This window comes from Lonchura striata, chromosome 1 (assembly GCF_046129695.1).
Source record: "Lonchura striata isolate bLonStr1 chromosome 1, bLonStr1.mat, whole genome shotgun sequence".
Lineage (NCBI taxonomy): Eukaryota > Metazoa > Chordata > Aves > Passeriformes > Estrildidae > Lonchura > Lonchura striata.
In genome coordinates, this window is record NC_134603.1 from 49,041,385 (window position 1) to 49,061,476 (window position 20,092).

At 38.8% G+C, this 20,092-nt stretch overlaps 1 protein-coding gene across 1 annotated transcript in view; it reads left to right on the forward strand.

Annotated features, from left to right (window-relative positions):
• Window positions 1-508: 508 nt before the first annotated feature.
• SMCHD1 (structural maintenance of chromosomes flexible hinge domain containing 1) overlaps window positions 509-20,092 on the forward strand; it is a 68,433-nt gene continuing 48,849 nt past the window's right edge. The window contains exons 1-7 of the mRNA XM_021551571.3: window positions 509-776; window positions 12,206-12,281; window positions 12,723-12,884; window positions 15,120-15,202; window positions 15,305-15,435; window positions 16,955-17,069; window positions 17,222-17,341. Coding sequence (XP_021407246.3) covers window positions 597-776; window positions 12,206-12,281; window positions 12,723-12,884; window positions 15,120-15,202; window positions 15,305-15,435; window positions 16,955-17,069; window positions 17,222-17,341 — 867 coding nt within the window. The 5' untranslated portion in view covers window positions 509-596. The remainder of the gene's footprint in view (window positions 777-12,205; window positions 12,282-12,722; window positions 12,885-15,119; window positions 15,203-15,304; window positions 15,436-16,954; window positions 17,070-17,221; window positions 17,342-20,092) is intronic.

Consider the following 20,092-nt stretch of genomic DNA (forward strand, 5'->3'; position numbering starts at 1 on the left):
GCGCCCGCCCGCACCGCTCCCGCCGCGGGTCCCGAGCCCGCCCGCACCGCGCGCACCGGCCGGCGGCCGCACTGCGCGCTCCCATGGCCCAGCCCGCCCGCGCTCCCTGCGGCGATGATTCCGATCCCCATCCCCATCCCGATCCCCATCCCCATCCCCATCCCGATCCCCATCCCCATCCCCATCCCCATCCCCATCCCCATCCCCATTCCCATCCCCATCCCCATCCCCATCCCGCTCCTGCCGCACCCGGCGGCGGAAGTGGCGCGAGGCGGGGGGCGCTGACTCATTCCGAGGTCGCGGTGCCGGAGCGGCGCTTTTGTTTCCAGGCGCTCCCCACCCGCCTGCCCAGCGCCCCCTCGCACCACACCGCACGGCCAGCAGCGCAGCCGTCGCTCTCCCTCTCTTTCCCTCCCTCCCATCGTCTCCTTCCGGGGCTCCACGGCGCCTCCTTCCCCGGCTTCCGTGCCGGCTCCGCCTCCTGCTTCCCCGGCCGGGACGGCTTTTGCCGGGCGGGGGCGCTGGCGGGGCCGGTAGCAGGAGCCGTCGCTGCCGCCATCGCTGAGGGACGGTTTCAGTCTCCTCCGCTCCCCAACATGGCAGCAGCGGCGGGGAGCGGTCGCTCACCTCGCAGGCCGGCGCTGCTGACCCCTCGCGGCAACGGGGACCGCACCGTGTTCCTCTTCGACCGACGGCGAGAGCAGGCGGACCCGGACGAGAAAGTGCTCAGCTACGGCACGGACAGCTACCGCGCTTTCCGCAGCGCCGTCTGCCAGGTACGCGGCATGGCGGGCGCGGCGGTGGCGGTGTTCCACGAGCGAGGGTCCGTGCCTGCGGGGCTGCGGGGCGGCCGGGGCGGGGGTGTCACAGCCTGCTCGGGGGCCGCCGCTCCCGCCGCCTGCCCGCGAACTTTGTCGCCGGGATAGGTGGGCGGCCTTGGAGGAGAGACCGCGGCCGCCCCGTCGCCGTCGCCTTTCTCCCCTTCCCCGAGAGGCCGGTGCGGGGCGGCGGCGGGAGCAGCCCCTGGCGGCGGGCGGGCAGGCTGCGGGCGGCCCCGAGCGCCCCCGCGCGGGGAGCGGCGGCGGAGGGCGCGGTGCCGCGCTCCGCAGGGCGTTTGTAGCTGACGCAGCGGTTGGCGCTCGGTCGCAGCGCCGGCTCGGGGGTCTCGGCATCTCTTCCAGCCCAAAAGGTTCTGTGCCTCTGTTTCTGCTGTCCAAGGTGTTGGCGATGAGCGCCGTTTCCCGAACGCAGCGGTGGCTGCCGTTTAAATACCGTGTCTGGCGGCGCCTTTGCCCTGTCGTGTGTCCTTTCGGTTCTCTTTCTCTGTCGTAACGCGGAACGAAACTTACTCCATCTTCACAGCTCGGGGAGGTGGAATTTGTTTTCCTTGAACGGGCTGTTTGCAGTAGTTTGCTGGCGCTGCCAGTAGGCATCGCCCGTTTCTGTCATGGTTTCGTTTTCTGAGCGAGTAGTAAATGCCATAAATCTGTTAGCTGCCTGCATGTTTTGCCATGTGAAATGCGGAGGAAAATCAGCTCTGAATTTCTGTACTAATTTGTTCTGATTAAAAAAATTAATTTTAGATTCTTTATCCGGTATAATTTGCACTTAGTTTTCTAGCATGTAAATTCTATTTTTTACATATAGACGTGATATAATAAATACCTGTTTTACATTTTAATAAATAGAATTATTTCTGAATGTTATAAAAATTATCGATTATTTATGAACAATATAAGTACTACCAAGTATCACTTCTATATGTAATATAACTATATCATGATGAAATATATACTTAATTATATGTGATAATAATTATATATAAGAGAGCAGCAAAATATTTATTAATAAAAAATAACTAAATAAGTTATGTATAAATTGTTCTGTGTTGGGCAGTGTTTAATGTAATGGCTTCCTACTGTGATGGAAGCTTTGAGTTGCTAATATCAGCAGGGATAGCTGTCACCTGTAATTGCCTCCTCCTTGCGGAGTAGTTCTTTGTCCAAAATGGCATAGCTGTGACCTGTCAGGGGCACTGAATCTTAAGGCGGAGTCATCTTCCTTAGAAGTGTCCAAAAAAGGAGTAGAGGTGGCACTTTGTGATGTGGTGTGATAAGAGACTGTGATGTTACTCAGTCGAGGTTGGACTTGGAAGTCTTTTCCAGCCTTTTTGATTCTGTGATTCTGTACTCATAAATGAAGGGGTTATGGAGTGTTAGCACATTCCTTTGTCTGATCAGTGCCCAATAAAGAAATTAATACAGTGTAGCATTCTGAGAAGCTAGACTGTGGGTTAGGTTTATGACCTTCCAAGAGTTTGTATCTCCTATGAGTAAGTTACATAATAATAATGTGTTACATCATTTTCTCCAATAATTGTCTTAATACAACTTTACCTAGCAGACAAGTTGCAAGAATACTAAGTATTTTCAGTAGTCGAGGCAAGTCTGCACATGATGAACCCACCCCTTTTTTCTCTTAGATTTTGTACTTAATCAATGGGCTGAGTTTAACACTAATTTACAATTTGTTCTAGATCGGAGTCTGTCTTTTCTGTTTTTTTTTTAAGATATACTGCACACTTCAGTGACTTAATGTTTCCTTGCATCCTCATGGTTCTCAGTAGTTCACAGAGCTTTTGGCATATTTCCAATTTTATTAAGAAATAAACCATCATCACCAGCTGTGACAGATCTTGGGTACAAACAGCTTCAGGGATTTTTTTACCTGAGAGATGTACTGACATTTTGAAGTCAGTACTTTAATACTGTTAGGCAGACTTCTCACATGTGCCACAGTGTTTTTGTGAAACCTGGTGCTGCAAAGGAGACCTTGTTGTGTTTGAATGTGGTGCCTGTGAAACTAAAATTTTCAATAGTTTTTTTAGTATGTTTAATATCACAAGCCTTAGCACCAGTCCTGATGGCTGTTTTGGGTGTTAAGGATAACGGGGTCTGTGCTCTTACAAAGGGATGCAGCGAGAACCTCAGCTAATCATCCTCTTAGAGAAAAACCTTCTCCAATAATGTGTTGACCATCAGTGAGTGCAGTCAGAGATGCCTCTGTCAACTGCTAGTTTCAGTGTGACGACTCTGCACTTTGGATCTTTTATCATCTGACATGTAGGATGTCTGACTCTGGAAGGATGCTGAGACAGGTGGATTAACATGACCTGTAAATGTTGGTACAGTGAAAACTGGACAGGCAGAGGGTTGGGATGTTTGCTGTCTCGTGTCTCTCACACCAACAGTATACAAGTTCTAGGACTTCTGGAGAACATTCTGGCATCTCAGTGCTCCGAGAGCTTTGTAAATTGTGTTTATCTGAGTGTTGTAGTCCACAGTTCTCAATTTCTGGCATCTTGAAGGTTGCAACTAATTACTTTTAGGAGAAAGTGATGAATGGGTTCACCGGCTTGGGACAGACTTTCCTAGCTTTGTGGTGCTGAAAACGCAGCAGGGAGGTGATGAAAGCTCAGGAAGAATGATTCTTTTGTTAAGATAAGCAGATTTTGAGTTGGTTCAAACTAAGGTGAAGTGGAATGATGTATTCACTTTAAGACAATTAAAGCTGTTAGGCACTGTCAGACTGCTTGATTGGGCAGATACTGAGTATGCAACAGCGTTGTTTCCACAGGTCTCCTGTCTGGTGGCTCAGCCTCAGTACAGGCTCAGCTTTCAATGGACTTTGATTGGCAATTTGTCATGCAACTGAATGATGGGACTGTAGCAGGAAAGGTGCTCCGACATGGTCATGGCTGACAAGGATGCTAGAAAATATTAAGGTGTTGGGACTATTTATTGTGAACGTCTTCCTATGGCACAAGAAGATAGAACTGGATGTGTAGGAGTCAAATCTTACGAAAAATTATGACATCTGATTTTGGTACGTGATGATCCTGAGTTGAAAATAATTAAGTACCAGAAGGCATGGTCTTAGGCTGCTACTTCAGAGACTTAGGGTTTTTTTTCATAATGCAGAGAGAAGGTATTTTCTTCTTTGTGGAGCAAAATTGATTCAGCCACTTCAGAGGTTGATTTAGGAGCTTCTGTATGTCATATCTGCTGTCATATAGAATATTATTCTATTATTACTAAGATATTCTTAATTAATTTTTGAAATTTTGTCGGGTTTTTTGAAGCAAATTTTTTTTTTACTATCCCCGTAGCAGTTAATGCATGCCTGTGTAGTTGGAAGTGGCTTTATATACTGATAAATTAGCCTTTCATTCTCAGTGTTGCAGGAGGGAAGATTTAGGGAAAAATCTTATAAGAGGGTGGAGCTTATATATGGTCTTCATTCTTCATCCTTGTAGTGATCAATCCTAAAGCAGATATCTCTTAATTGAGAATAATGCTAATGAGTATTCCATTTGTGCCCATGTAGAGCAGTCATATAATTTCAGTCTACTGAACCATGAACATTTAAGGTGAATAAGTGGGTTGAATACTGCATTTTGCTTCTTCTTGGCTGTACTGTTTCTTGTGCACCTTCTTGTGTCTTCTGTTAGGTCTGTGTCCTACTGCTTGTCTTGATGTTTAGAGTATAATTCAAAAATACTTGGTAGGAATAAGCAGAATGGAGCTAAACTGTTGGCAGCCAATCTGAGATTCCTTGCTCATGTTATCCAGGTGCATAGTGGAGCTGGAACACTTCAGTTTGTTGCTGAGATGGCAGAAATCCTTCAGGCACTTAGAGAGGTGATACTCCTTTTAGAGCAGAAAGATGACTGCTGAAAACTGCACAGAAGTTTTGTCATGTGTGAAGGGATTTTTGAGAGGCTTTGAGGTGAACTACCAGTCTGAAGAGAGTTGTTGATACTAAGATTAGGGTTACTACTTGTATAGGAACCAAGCTCATTAGTAAATGCTTCCTTAGTTCTTCTGAAACGTCCCCTCATTGTTGTGATCTTCTTGTGTAAAAATAAAAAGTATACATCTGTAATCTGTATAAAAAGTAAATATCTGTAATTGAAGTAGATACTCAAAAAACAGGTATCACAATAAAACAAAGTTTTTTGCTTTTAATCTTTTGTTACATCTTTTGTTGAGCTTCCCATTGTATACTAACCTGTCTACTTACTATTTAAATACATTATTTTGCCAATCCACCCAAATAAATTCCAGTGTCTCAATGAGCCAAGAGGCAGAAAAGGATATTCATTAAGATGGTGTATTGAAAAGAAGCATAAGTATCAAATCAAGACATGGAATAAGTGAAATTTTTTTGTGACTATTTGCTTAACAATGCATAATAAATAAAATATAATCAAATTATTTGCAGTCAAAAAAAAAATATTAGGGACTTCTGGAAGTTTGTATCACCAAACCATCATTCTGAATAAATGCTTAATAGAGATACTTCCATTAACGATGAAATCTGTCCATCTTGCAATAATTGTATTTTTGTATTTTAAGCCCTATGTTTGTTTAGCAATTTTAGCAATTCTCTATAACCAGAAACTAAAAATAGATGTATTTTAAACATGCTGTGCATACGCAAAGCACATTTCACCTTGATTTTTAGAGACACTGTTGGAAATATTGTAAGATCTATGTAAGATGCAGCAATGCTGTAAGATTTTTCCAACACTATCACACTGTATTTCAGACATCACTGAAATTCTTACTGGTGTTTTGGTGGGAAGAAGGATGCACTTTGCATACCTTTGTGCACTTAGGTACAGCCTTATGTCTATCAGTTGATTTGGAAAGCTGAGTGGCTTGTACGTTCTTGGTCAAATTTGAGTGCTGGCAGCACAGTGAGATGAAGAGTATCTGCAGTCTTTAGGATTAGTTATCCAGGTGCACTTGTTAGATGTGGCTAAATATTTTTTGGTTTTGAAGAGTGCTTTCTGATTTCTTATTCCTTTAACAAGTGATGCCATACAAAGTATTTTGGTCGGAGAAGCTGGCATGAAGTTAATATTAAAATTTTGGCTGATAGCTGCTCTGAGTATTTGTGACTATGGTTTTAGACATGGTAGTTTGTAAAGGTCTTGTGGAAGTTACTGTGTAGACTCAGACTGTCTAGTAATGTGGTCTTTATAGAAATTGTGGAGTCCCAAGCTTCTTTCTTCTTGCTAAAAGTTGCAAATTATGAAAAGATGTCTGAGTTAATGCATCATTCTGGACAAATACACTTGTGACGTGTGTAGAAATCTTTTGTCATACAGTTTGCTTATTTTCTTTTTTTCTCTTTTTCCATCAAAATTGTGATAAAACTTTTAAGAAACCTCAAAAACTTATTCTATTACTGAATCTTGTGATACATAGCAATGTTCTAAGTGTTTCTGTTAAACTCTTAGTTCTTAACATCTTTTATTGATTACTTTTTGTAAACATTTAGAAGTGTATCACCTGAACTTTTGAAAGTAGTGAAGCTTTTAAGTATGACAGAGGACAAGGACCTTCAAGTTCCGCAAATGTTATCCTCTGTCATTTGTTCTTCAGATGGAGATAGTGATGTTAATAAAGAATAGTTGGAAAATATTTTAGAGCATTAGTGTTCATTGCTAGTTTTTATCTAAAGATAGTCTCTAAAAACCATTTGACCATAGGCTCCTGTGTATTTTTGTAATATATACATTTTTGCTTTTAACTTCAATAAATGCTCAGAAATAATTTCTGCCTTTATTTTTAAATTCAGTTACTTTTCTAGAGACTTTTAGATTCCTCTTTCTGTTGGTGTCCAAAGATGTTGTATATAAGTTTGTGTTCTCACATTAGGGAAGCTCATAGGGATTATGATTAGAGATGACTCTTACATCCTTGCCCTGCTACCATGAGTGCAGGGTCCCAGGTCCTCACTAAGACATCCTCAGCATGTTGTCATCATGTTGATAACTGTCCTAACAGTGGATTGGAACAGTTTATTTGATTAGCATTCTTACGAGGCATGTACAGTTGTTCTCATTTACTTCTAGCAAGGTCTCCACTTAATATTTTTATATTTTAGTTTTCATATTTGCCACTTCTATTAATTACTGTAATATTATTTAGTTGTATGAATAATTAAGAGAGATTATACGAAAGACAGTTCTTGGCTTGAAAATCTGGGATTTGAGAATAAACTAGTTTCCCTTAAATGTGTACTATCTTTTCATCCATTTGTTGATGTAAGAGATTTCTCTCAATTTGGACTGATAAATCTTCATTAAGTGGGCTAGTTAATTGACAAATGCATGTCTTTCAGATGGTAATTTGGTAAATGGCATGGGATATTCAGTTAATCAGTGCAAAATTACAGAAGCCTACAGGCTTCTCAATATTTGGATGTGGCTCTTAGCTTCACTTTTTCAGATTCCTGGACAAGTTTTTGTAAAGGAGCTGCTGGATCAATTTCAAATACTGAAAAAGCTATGTTGCCTTTTGCCATGTTTAACTAATACAGTCCAGGTTCCCATTTAGAGGTTTGCATTGACAATACAGTTCTGGTAGTCATAAAAAGTACTTCTTGGCTGTGGAAGGTAAATCCATGGATGTTATCTCTCTGTTATCCCTTGGCTGCATCACCAAGCTCTGAGGCCATTTATTCTCATTATTCTCATATGCTGTCTGTTTGGTTGGATTGGTTATGGTAGGAGGATGCAGAATTTTAAGGGTTCAGAAGTTGCATATTGTAGGAAACAACTGTTTGTGTTGGAAAGGTTTGGATTCCAAGTGGTTAAACGTCTTTTCTAAAGATATTGTAGTTTTGGCTTCACTGTTCTACCTTTGTCATGTTGGAGAGTGTTCTGTTCCTTCAGTTCTAAAAATCACCACCAGAAGGACCAGAGGAAGCAGGCCAATGACTGTCCTCACAGTGTGTTCCCTCTCCTTCACTTGCCACTTCAAGCCTATTCATGGTACACACACAAAATTAAATATTTGCTCTTTGAACACCTTTTCCAAGGCAGATAGTGAATCCAGAGGCAAAATCTATGTTGACTCCATGGTGAATGTTTTAGTTGGCTCAGTAGCCAGGTAAGACTTGCTGTGCATGTGTAGATCAAGTAGAAGTAAAACTTTTGAGCTTTTGTGCTAATATGTAAAAAAGAAAACAAACAGAGGCCTGTTTAAAGGAGTGTGAACTGCTGAGGAGTTATCTGTGTTTTACGGGCTGTGTTTTGTTTTGAGGTTTGTTGGGTTTTTTTAATTTATAAAGAAAACCTGTGACTGAAGCTGGTACATAAACTGAACCTTGCTTCTCAGATTTAAAGGTTAAAGATACCACAGTTCATTCATACTTTCATGTGTCATATCTGTAAAATACTCTGCTGAAAGCTTCTTGGGCATATGACATTGCCTTAATTTCCTTTAGCATTATATTACTCTCATGTCATATAAACATCTACCAGCTAATAGGGAGCTATTAACTTTATTTATCATGAAACATAGTTGGTGCTCTAGACTGATCCTCCAATTACAAGCAGGGTATTTTTCTTGTTTGTACAGGCAACTTTTTTACTTCTGTATCATTCCACAGGTTTAAGGACTGATACCCTGCTGTGTGCAAAACAGGCTAAACTCAGGGGTTTTCTTTCTCTTTTGTGATCATCAATCACAAACTTCTGATGTTTGATTGTGGAGGAAAATAATCACTTTAATTAAAGTGATTAATTAAAGGGGGAAATTTAATTAATAATAATTTCCCCCTTTAATTAAAGGGGGAAATTATGCCTTTCCTTCCCCTTTTCCAAACTCATCTTCTGTCATACACCATTCTTTCCCCATTCCTAGTCTAATTTATCCTTGTTCTCCCAATGCACATCTCATGGACAATCCAAATTCCTTTGGTTAGGCAACAGGTGGTGTGAGATGTCAGGGCATGTACAGGGCTTTATTCTGCTGCTCTCACTGTTTGTTTTCCTGCTATGATGAATTGCCATAGGTCTCAGTTACATGGGAGAAGGAGGACAGAGAGAGAAAATTCTGTGCCCCGACATGGGTACTCCATGGGCCTCAGCACCTTTGGGACTCTCCCTGCTCCGGTGTGGAGAACATCCTTTCGATGGGTGTGTCTCCTGATGCATCTCCTCTGTTGCTTCTCATTTGTCCCTTCTATTTCTTCCCTGGTAAATTAGAGCAGAAGCATCATGTGCCCTGGTGGAAATTTGGGTGAGGAGTTGTTGCAGCGCGCGCCAAGCGGGGCGTGTTGGGCGGATGCGGCAGGGACGCGACCGTCTGCCTGCGAGCTCTGCAATTCCCAGCTATTGCCTGGTCCGGCGCAGGGACAGATAACGACGACATGGAGCTTGGGGTGTTCCACAGTGGGTTTATTAGCTGGAGAAAATGGAGCCCCAAGACCAACTTGGGAGGGCAAACAGAAGGTTTTATACAGAAAGTCCGCAGCGTGGCGGGGGTGGGGGGGGGGGGGGGGGGTAGGAACACTAACCAATGAGGGTAAAACTGGGGAGGGGTCTAAGGTGGGACTAGCATACCATAAACCTATCAGGGGAAATAGGGGAGTGGAATAACACAAGGTAACAAATAGGGTGTCAAGTGTAACTAAATGGACAGGGAGCACTCTGGAAGAAGGGGAGGAGGTTAGGGAGGAGAATAGGGGGCAAACCTGAAGTATTTGTTGACATAATCTATACTTTGTAGGCTTTAGGTGTAATTTTTCTCTTCTCTATGCAAGTAACAGTTCATCTTTACACCATTTTAACTCTTGCATTTACATGTAGCAATAATATGTAACCAGCTGTTTAGGGATCCTTGCCTTTTCATGTCTGCCTTTTCTAGCTTGTGGATTTATTTGAAGCTTGTCTCTTGTTTTTTCCCCAGCATCTCTTCTTTTGTATGTAAAAAGATAAAAGCTTTCACTTAGTTGTTTGAACACAGTAGCCTCCAAACATGCTTTCACTGTAAATGTGCACAGGCATTTCTGAGCATAGTGATTGTACTCTTGAAGATTTTGATGACAATGCAAGCTTCATCATGGCTGTGTGTCTGGATTATCATAGAATAACTCACAGGTTTATCATACAAATGTGCTTCTGGATTGTCTCATGAATCTTATCAAATTGTGTGCACCTTCAGTACTTATTTGGAAAAGGGCACCATGCTGGGCTGAAAAAAAAAACCATGGCAGTGAAACCTGAACTTCTTACCAACAAGAGATATCATGATATCTCTTACATGCACAAATCTTACTGAGAAATTAAACATTTGACCAAACATTTGACCAACATTTTCATTCAGAACTGAATGAAAATCACCAACTGTATAAGTAAATTGCCCAGTAGGTTCACCTTAATTCAGGAATGACCAGCAGCTTCTCGTTCTGGAAATCAGATCCACATACTAGCACAGCAGCGCAACTGCGTCACTGCTACCTGGTATAGTGGGAAGAGACAGGGACTAGGATAACCAAGAATGTAGGATAGAGGGAGGGAGGAAGTAAAACAAATAAGTCTTATATAGAAGTGAAGCATTCAAACAGAGTAATCCCCAAAGTTTACAAAGGATATGGCCTGTTAAACCGTGGCATGGACAAGAAAAAGCAGTAATCTGCAGTCCAGACTGCCAAACTTGGTCTGTTTACCTACCTACTACCTTGTGAAGTGGAAAGGACCTGCTGCCAGTGGACACTGAAATTCTGGGTTCACCCAGGAAATTAAAGCATAGCCTGCCAGACTGTTTGGGTTGATTTAGTTGAGACTCTCCCATGGAATGGGGGAGAGGACCAGAAAGCTGGAACAGGTGAGATTGCCCCTGCTCTGTAGCAGGCTGCTGTCTTGTACATGCACTAGCTGATCCTAACTAACATCTTGCTGCCTCAAAGTAAATACTTCACTCTTGGTAAGGGTGTGAGAGCAGAATAGCCTTTGGGAGATCGAGGAAACTTGAGGAAGCTGTAGTTTTAGCTGGAGGGAACAATGCTTGTCTGTGCTTTTAAATGTAAAACTCTACAGTTACTCTATATTAATCACTGACCTCGAATGGCACAGTAGGATGTTACTTTCTAAAATCCATATATTTTAATGCTTACTTTTCTTGCTCTGAGCAATTTTATAGTTTTTCCTGTACGGATTTGCTATGTGGAAATTTATGTAATGTGAGAAGTAAAATTGAAGTGATCTGAATTCAGAAGAGTTAAAAAGTATTACTCTTCTGAGTTTAACTCAGAAGAGTTTAAAAGTATTCTTAAGTCTGAATATCAGTCTCTGAGTCATATGCATTTGTTTCACCTGCACCAAGTACTATGAGAAATTCAACATTTTTTCTAATTTTACTAATGGATAATAACTGTAACTTTAATGTGGTCATAGGGAGAAAGTATCTGAAATGTGGAAAGTAGGCTCTTAATGAAACCATAAGTAGTATTTAAAAATATTTTCATGAGTCTGAGTAATAAGGATGGAAAGAAAGATGTGGGAAATGATGAGCTGCTGCAGAGAATGCTAGAACTTCCTTCAGGGAAGAATCTGGCTGAAAGTGCATAAAGTACCTGTCTGAGTTGTCACTGCAAGACTGACTGGGTTGATGGAATTTGATGAGACCAGGGTTGACTTTTGAGTTTCAAAGACTGGAAAGGCAGGAGAAGGTACAGATATTATTTTATTATTTTGAGAAAGCGATTAGTGTTGGATTTCAGGGTGCAAAAATGAAAGTAAAAGTAGAAGCATTTAAATGCATGTAGAAAGCAGGATAAAAAGTCTAAAGCTACAGTAAACACATTCAAAAGAAGGCATCAAAGTGGCAAAGATTGTTTAGGTTCAGAAAAATAAACTTCAATGTTTTAACAGTAAAGAATTTTTCTGAAAGAAATCTTTATATTTTTTAGATGTATGATATAACTGAAGAACAAAGACTTTAATATCTAACATTAAGAAATATTAGGTTGTTTTGGCGTCTCAAGAGTGCAGTTATATATGGGACACCCTCTAGATCATAACTATTGCTGTTGTAGTTTCACAGTCTCATTCCTCTGCCCTCAGGGGGGATTATCTATAAGACAGTTCTTCCTCCTTAAAATTCCTCTTGCTCACTAGAGCATATTTTTATTTTATGCAGTTAAAAGAACTACCATAGTATGGAAAGATTTGGCTGAATTGAGAAAACAAATGATCCTAAGTTCAACTGTGTTCTGAGAGATTATGTGATTACTTATCAGTAGTTTGTGACAAAGTAAATAGACTGTGCCTTTTTTTGTTTTAATGTATCTGAATAGTTTTTGGACTACTTAGTTATCAAAACTAAATAATCTTCAATTTTTATAGGCATTTGGCATACCTTCTGATGAAACCTTTGTAATCACCACAACAAATAGGAAGGAAATTACAGAAGATAACTTCAGTAAGTATCTTAGATAACAAAATAATTAGTTATTTCTTATATTGATCATAAAGGTCACATGATAACTGTGCTGTATGACATATAATAATTAACTGAAAGTACAAATCCTGTAATAGTTTGCCAAAAATTGTTAAAAAATTACTTTCACAAACATGTTTTTGATGAGTTCATATGATGATAGTTATACTAGCAATCTTCTGTCACAAAGTCTGTAAATGGTAGAAAAAAAATATATGTACATAGCTGTCACCTGAGAAAACCTGCATTATAAAGCTTGGAAATGTGAAAAGATATTAATATAAATGTTGTTGCTGAATGCTGAACAGGCAACGCCTAGGACAATACACAGATTACCTGCAACTAAGCCCGTACTTGTTTTGAGAGCCGAAGTTGCCTGATGCAGTGCTCTTCAAAGTGCTTTATGTTTCATCTTCACTGCAGGCAACCTTGTTCACAATGGAGTTACTTTATATCTGCTACAGTCAGTTGATCAAATGTTGCTTTTGGCAACCAAGGAACGAATCGACTTTCTGCCCCACTACGACACACTTGTCAAAAGTGGCATGTACGAGTACTATGCCAGCGAGGGCCAAAATCCTTTGCGTAAGTACCTGCAAAAGTAATCTTGTGTAAATGGTGTTTATATTAATATAATGTGGTTATGAGTAATTCAGCTTATAATTATAGCTGCTAAGAAAAAATAGTCTTAACTGCAAAAGAAAAATTAATACATTCTTCATACAAATTTTTCTTTTAAAAAAATCTTAAAAGTAGTCACCTAAGAATCCAGATATATAGATGTACCTTCTCAAATACTTGTTCAATAAGTTTGAGTATTTTAGAAGTAAAATAACTTCAGCCTGAACAACCTTGTGCATGTCATTCAGACGGGTCAGTATTTGTGTTGTCAGGTTTTTGTCTCCTGTACTAAATTGTAGACTTTGTGTTTGAATTTCATGAACAGTTTTTGTGTGAGCTGCTGTAGAATTTTGTGTGCCCTCCCATCTGGGGTGCCATAGGGCTTAACTTACCAACACAAGCAAGTATTTCTTTAAAAAGATGCTGCTTTAATTATTTTTTATCTAAGTGGTGCATGAAATATGTAACCAACATTTTGTATTGTTTTACTGAATAAATTGCTTTCTGTTTATGGCTTCTCTGAAAATACTGTCTGTGGCTGTGATTACCTTCTAAGTACTATGTACTTCATAGGTACAGTAGGTTCAAAATTGCACAGAAAAAAATGCAAAAAAAGAAAATCAAGAATCAAGCATGATACCATTCCTGTTGTTTTAAACAATATTAAAAATGTTTATAAATAGCAGCTGTTATTTTTAAGGACCAGTCTTTCCCCTTTCATCTTTGTGCACATCATTTGTACCATGTCCCAGCAAAGGCACTGTTTTGGTTCAGGTTTGGTGGTACTGTTGAGTCAGTGGTACATCTATCCCTGTGTGCAGGAATTGCTGTGTAAGGCCACACAGAGTAAACATTGTGTGATCTGTGCTTTATTCCTGCCAGCAGCCATTAGTGGACCTGTTGTTTCCAACACTGAGAAACTGACTGGAAATGGCAAATTAGGCCTGGTCTGTAGTGGCCACACCCTGGTGGAATTCGGTTAAATAGGCAGTGTAAAGTATTGTAAGGACTCTAAACCTTAGGAAAAGACCTTTCAGTTATTAAAGGGTGTGGTGCATGGGACACCGGGAAACACCCTTGGGGATAAAGTAGTGCTTGCAATTACTTAAATGACTTTTTAAAGCACAAGAACTATTGATTTCTATGTGGAAGAAATTAGGTGTAGAATGCAGAAGACTAGCATGGCTGAGTAAAGACCTGGTCAGACATTACAATTGTTCTTTGATCTGCAGTAGTAAACATGGATCACATAACTGATGCTCAACTACTCTGGAATGAAGAAAGTTGCAAAAAAGTACAGAACTGTTTTTAAACTTTGATAACAGCTTAAGGAAAATGCCAAGTGCTCCAGTGTTGCTGTGTTGCACTGATACTCAAGGGTTTTCTTTTACATGTCTGAAGTGTGTGGCCTCACTGTAGCATTCTGAAGAACTCTGCAAATTGTAGGAAATAAGGTTTACTTTTTAGAGAGATGGAATGGAAATGTTTGTTCACTAAGGCTGGTCGGTCAGATTGAATTGATCTGAATTTGATGTATTTTTTTAAGATTAAATGCAATTTTCCAGTAAACTTAGGTAGTTTTACTTTAATTAGGTAAGTCCTCCAAGCATTGATGGTTAGAAACAACAAATGTGTGCAAACAGTTTGCCTGACTATTTGTGCTGTGTATTGCCATGCATCTGACAAAAATTTGGTTTTATTTACCATTCACTGAAATCTTTCAACAATTTTCTTTGTTTTTTTTATAGTCAATTAACATTGTAGTTTTAGGTGTTTCACAAAATTTCAATTCAGGTTTCTTCAGTTAATTTATTCTTCCCTCAATATTTTAACAAGTCAAAGTCCATTTTTAATTTACTTTTGACTCACATATGAATCACAAAAATTAATTTCTAATCATGAAAGGGACAAATCCGTCTTTTGGTAGGAGACAGTTGGTGTATCATTGTTCTTTCTAATAATTGTGATCTTACCATTAAGAGATGTGAAAGATTCAGTGATGAAACAAATCATAAAGTACATGTACAAAAGCTGTGTTATTTTTTAAACAAGATGTTGTGTGATTTTGATTGTTCTGACAGGGCTTAGGTCTTGTCTGTGTTTAGGTAATGTGTTATCCTAATTGCTTGGAAGAGAGTACTATAAGTGGGTGTCTGTTTTCTGAGCACTAATAGGGTTATGTTTCTTCAATTTCTTTAGCATTTGCCCTTGCTGAATTGATTGACAATTCTCTGTCAGCTACATCTCAAAATACTGGTATTCGGAGTATACAGATAAAATTGGTAAGATAAAAATACTTTAACGTTTTCAGACATAGTTTGCATTATCCTTTTATTTTCCTGTTGCTCCTTGTTGATTTGTGCTGTTTGTCTTTCCCCAAACAGCTGTTTGATGATTCCCAAGGAAAACCAGCTGTTGCTGTGATTGATAATGGAAGTGGAATGACTTCTAAACAGCTTAACAACTGGGCTGTATATAGATTATCAAAGTTTACGAGACAAGGTGACTTTGAAAGGTTAGTTCTAAATATTTCTACAACAATTAGCAAGCTCTGCAAAGGTCCACAAAATATGCTTTTAAGGCATAGCTGTATACCAACACTTAGCTAAACCTTGTCATTTTATGATTACATAAATAGACCCATACTTTATCTAAGTAGGCAATAGAGAAGTTCTTTGACGCAAAACTGCTCTTCTATTATTGTGACACATGGAATACTTTTTTGTTCTTGGCACCTTTTGTAAACAGTCATTTGCTTGCCTGCATACAGTTAGGGGCATGCTATGTCCCGCAGGGGAGTTTTGTACTGTGTTCATCTGTTACCTGAAAACATTTTAGTAGTGCATTAAATGATTATCTGTTAAGCTACTGGAATAACAGATGAAGAGATACATTATTTTAGTTCAAGTTTCTTTTTTTTTTTATTTAAATCTTAATTCTATATAATGGACTACAAATTATACCTGAAAATGTCTATTTTTTGATGCAGGCTACACAAAATAAATGTTTTTCATTTAAAGAAGAGAGTGGAGGTTCTGTGGTGGATTTTGCTACTTACATGAATTAACTTTATGGTTTTGAATCTGTTCTCAAGAGATGTTCCACCTGCACAGCCAGGCTTAATCTTCTTGTATAAAATTCCACAGGATTAGTTATGTACAGTTTTTGAACTTCGGCCACATTTCAAATACCTTAAGCCTAGGATTGTAAATGTGAGGATGAGAATTACAGTCTCAGTCATAACTAATTTACCATATTAGCAGGTAGTGTAAAAAGTAGTGAGAAGTGATAAAATAGCTGGGGGAAGTTGTTCTGCATATAAAGCATCTCCAGAGAGAAAGTCAATGTCTTATCTGGAGCTAAGTGCATAAAAAGTGATTCTGCATCATGTGTAAAGAAATTCACTGCTTTTTGAAATTGTTGTAGGCAAATTTAGTAACAGAAATGTGTAGTATTCCTAACATGCAGATTTAAACTGGGGATTACTACCACTTAATGGGTAGTAATCTACAGTTTACTACATCTCATCCATCTACACCTTATTTTCATTTGGGACTGCTGTGATTTGAAAATAAATGTTTTCCTAAACTAGATAAGATTGTTCAATGTGACTTAAAAGATGTAGAATTTCACTACTGATAGCATCTGTTATATCTCCAAGTCTGCATTTAATAGTTGGTTGGCATTATTTCCCACTTTGACTTAAGTGTTTTTATGAAAGGTTGCTGTCAGAAAGATCAGACTTGCTTTGTAAGCCATTTTCATTTAATAAGATTTGGTTTGCGAGAAGGGGCAGAAATGGTTTATAAGATGACTTTGGAAAATACTCTGTCATCATCCTTTTAAAAAAGAGTACATCAAGAATTTTAGGGACATAGATTTTAATGTTGCAGTTTTAAAAGGTATAAAGTGGAGGATTTTTTAACAAAATGCCAGGAGGAAGAATTTAATAGGTGCTTTAGATCAGAAGTATCTTTGGGTTTTGTAATTACTTTTGTGTTGAAAAAATTTATTAAAGACCCTCTTATTCTCAGTGATCATTCAGGATATGTACGCCCTTTGCCAGTGCCTCGTAGTTTAAATAGTGATATCTCATATTTTGGAGTTGGAGGCAAGCAAGCAGTGTTCTTCGTGGGACAGTGTGCCAGAGTAAGTCAATGTCAGACTTTAATTTTATTTTAGAACATTTGCACACAATCAGATTGTTACTTCCTGATTTTTAATAACGGCATTAAAGTATTTTATGTTGTTGATTTTAAGCCTTATTTTGATTTTAAATGCTCTTTCTTTAATAAAATCAGATGATAAGCAAACCTGCAGCATCTCAGGATGTTCATGAACTTGTCCTTTCTAAAGAGGATTTTGAAAAGAAGGAGAAAAACAAAGAAGCAATATATACTGGATTCATTCAAAACAGAAAGGTAAATAGCCTTAAGATTCCCGCATTTATAATTTAAAGCCTTTCCCAGGTTAATGTGATTTAACTGTATAATATTTCTGTAATAATTATCTGGGGATGTTTTCATCTTACTGAATCATTTGCACCCTGTAATGTAAAAGGAAGTAACCAAGAACTTTTGGGGTTTTTTTGTGATGCTTTTTCCTCTTTTCAGTTAAGGTTAAATGACAGAAATACTTTACAGTTTTACATGTCAAGTTAAGAAAACTACTTAAAAATACTTTTCTAAGCACAGCAATTATTTTTTTTGTGTATGAAACAAAAATTAATTTTCTCTGAAGTAGTAAGGAATAAATTAGGGAACCAAATTGTACTTGTTTAGAAATATCTAAGATTAACCTTCAAATGGGAGAAAAGTCCAGCCAGATCAACAAAACCCATTGGTTTTATGAATATTCATAAATGTAAAATAAATTAACTGTTTATCTGAAAACTAAACTCAACAGTCCCGATGCTTTTCATCAAGAAAAAGAGCCCAAGTAAAAAAGCTGTAAGATAAGGAGGAAGACTAAGGAAAAGAACTGTTCTAAAGATGTAGCTAAGGGTGCAGATGGGAGGAAAAGTGGGTGGTGTGTATGACAAGGTAGTCATACCTTGAGCCCATATCTGGTGGGTTCTATCAGTGTACTTGGTGTTTCATATGGATAAGAGAGGAACAGTAGGTAAATAAGGTTTTTATCATGCCAATTCTGGGTCTGTGAGTTGCAACAAAAAATGAGTTGCCAGAGTTTTGTTTCTATTCTCTCTATAATATCAGACTCAAAAAATAGAAACTGAAAATAAAAGCAGACAAAATCTGCTTTATTGTAAAGGGTACAAATGCTTTTCCTCCCTGCTTGATATTAACGAGAAAGGTTGGATGATATAAAGTAGAAGACAAACTGGCAGGCATAAGTTGGAGGAAAGTAGCTGAATGAGATGCATAGATACTACTAAAGAGTTCAAGAAGGTGGTGCAATCAACTGTTTGAAAAGTTGTTGTAATAATATAAAACCAAAGTTAAATTGACGTTGTTAAAAATCCAAGTTCTATTTAGAGTTAAAAGATAACTTCTAACTATCCAAGATGGAGGAGATGCTGTGAAAAGTAACAGAGGTGAAATGTGAAGATAACAGAGGTTCCCCTAAAAGATTCCTGAAACTCAGGTGTAGGAATTTTTTTGCAAATCATTGAAATACCTAGGCCAATTAATTATATTGGTGTGAAATAAAATGTGTGAATTCATCTCGCTAATGACTTAAAAAATGGTCTGCACTGCACATACGTCAGTAATAATACTGAGAATACTGTGGCAGAAGTAGAAATTGTAAATGGGTTACTAGTGTGAGAAGAATAATTGAGCCTTTGAGCCATTCAATAGGTGAAGGAAGTTACTTTTGCAAAGAAATCAAGATGCAATTAATGTGAAACAAAAGGGACTTTAGAACAAGGCCATAGCACTGAAGAGAAGTGGCATTAATGGTATCCCTGCTGGCCATCTTTTCTTGATCGATAATAGGTACCTGTCTCCACTGCAGTCACTTCTCTGGACCATTTAAAATCACAAAGAAATAAATTGTAATTTTCTAGTTGAGATAGATGCTAGGAATGAAGGGGAAGGTGGTATAGTAGTTTGTCATCTGTAGTGGGAAGGCAAACAAATAATTTGGGAGTGATATTTTGAAGGCTTTTTCAGTCTGTAAATTTCTTCCATGCTGTACAAAGTGGCACTTGTTCAGCTTCTAGATTTTTTAGATCATGTGGAGATGAGGACCCAAGCAGCTCTGGCTTTTCTTTATTGTTACTAATCCTATCACTAGCATAGAATAGTCCAGGCTATGGTGTGGGCAGGAAAAAGAGATGTAGTCTTCTTTGATGAAAAGTCTCAAAAAAGTTTTAATTATCCTCTTAGCTAAGGAGAGCTCTTTGATTCCCTGGGGAAAGTAAGTTTTGCTAGAACACCCTAAATTAACTACTTCACTTAACTATGGTTAGGTAGAACATGTCTCCTTTCATGCCAGTGATGTGGGGTTTGTCTGCTTTCCTGCAAAATAAGGCATGTAGCTGCATTTACTACAACATATCTTCGCAGCTGTAGCAATTGTTTGCATTCACTAGAAAGATCTTAATCTTTGTTTTAAACATAGTTTTTTTCCTGGATGTACCAAATGTAAGGATTACTCACTGGTCAAGTGTGAAGCATGACATCAACCACTGTGTCTCTCTGCTCTTTAGAAAACTGTCAAAGGAGCAAAGTGCATTCATTCAGGAAAAGACAACTACTAGCTTCTGGAATTGGGCATCTCACTTTCTGTTAGACTACTTGACATTTCATCTTGAATTGAGGATTCAGCTTTTTTTCTTTTACAGCAAAACTGTTTCTTCCACTTGAGTTTCTGCTATAGAAAACAGCCTATCCCTTTAAAAGCCAATAATTTTTTTGGCTTTGTTTTCTTAAAGAGGACTTAACATCTTGCACACTTAATGCTTCCACTTGAGGGATGAGAACATGGATATCACACACTATTACATTCAACATGATTAAATGCATTTCTAGGCTGCACACTATACGTGCTGTGATGCAAGTGGGTTGAAAATGAACTGGATTAATGATATCACATTCTCAGCTTGTTGGCTTTAATTTGGAAACTTTTATTTTAAGATTTAATCCTTTGTGATACTTAGCATCGTGTATTCTGTATTACTTTTCTGTTATGGTTTTAATATCTTTCAA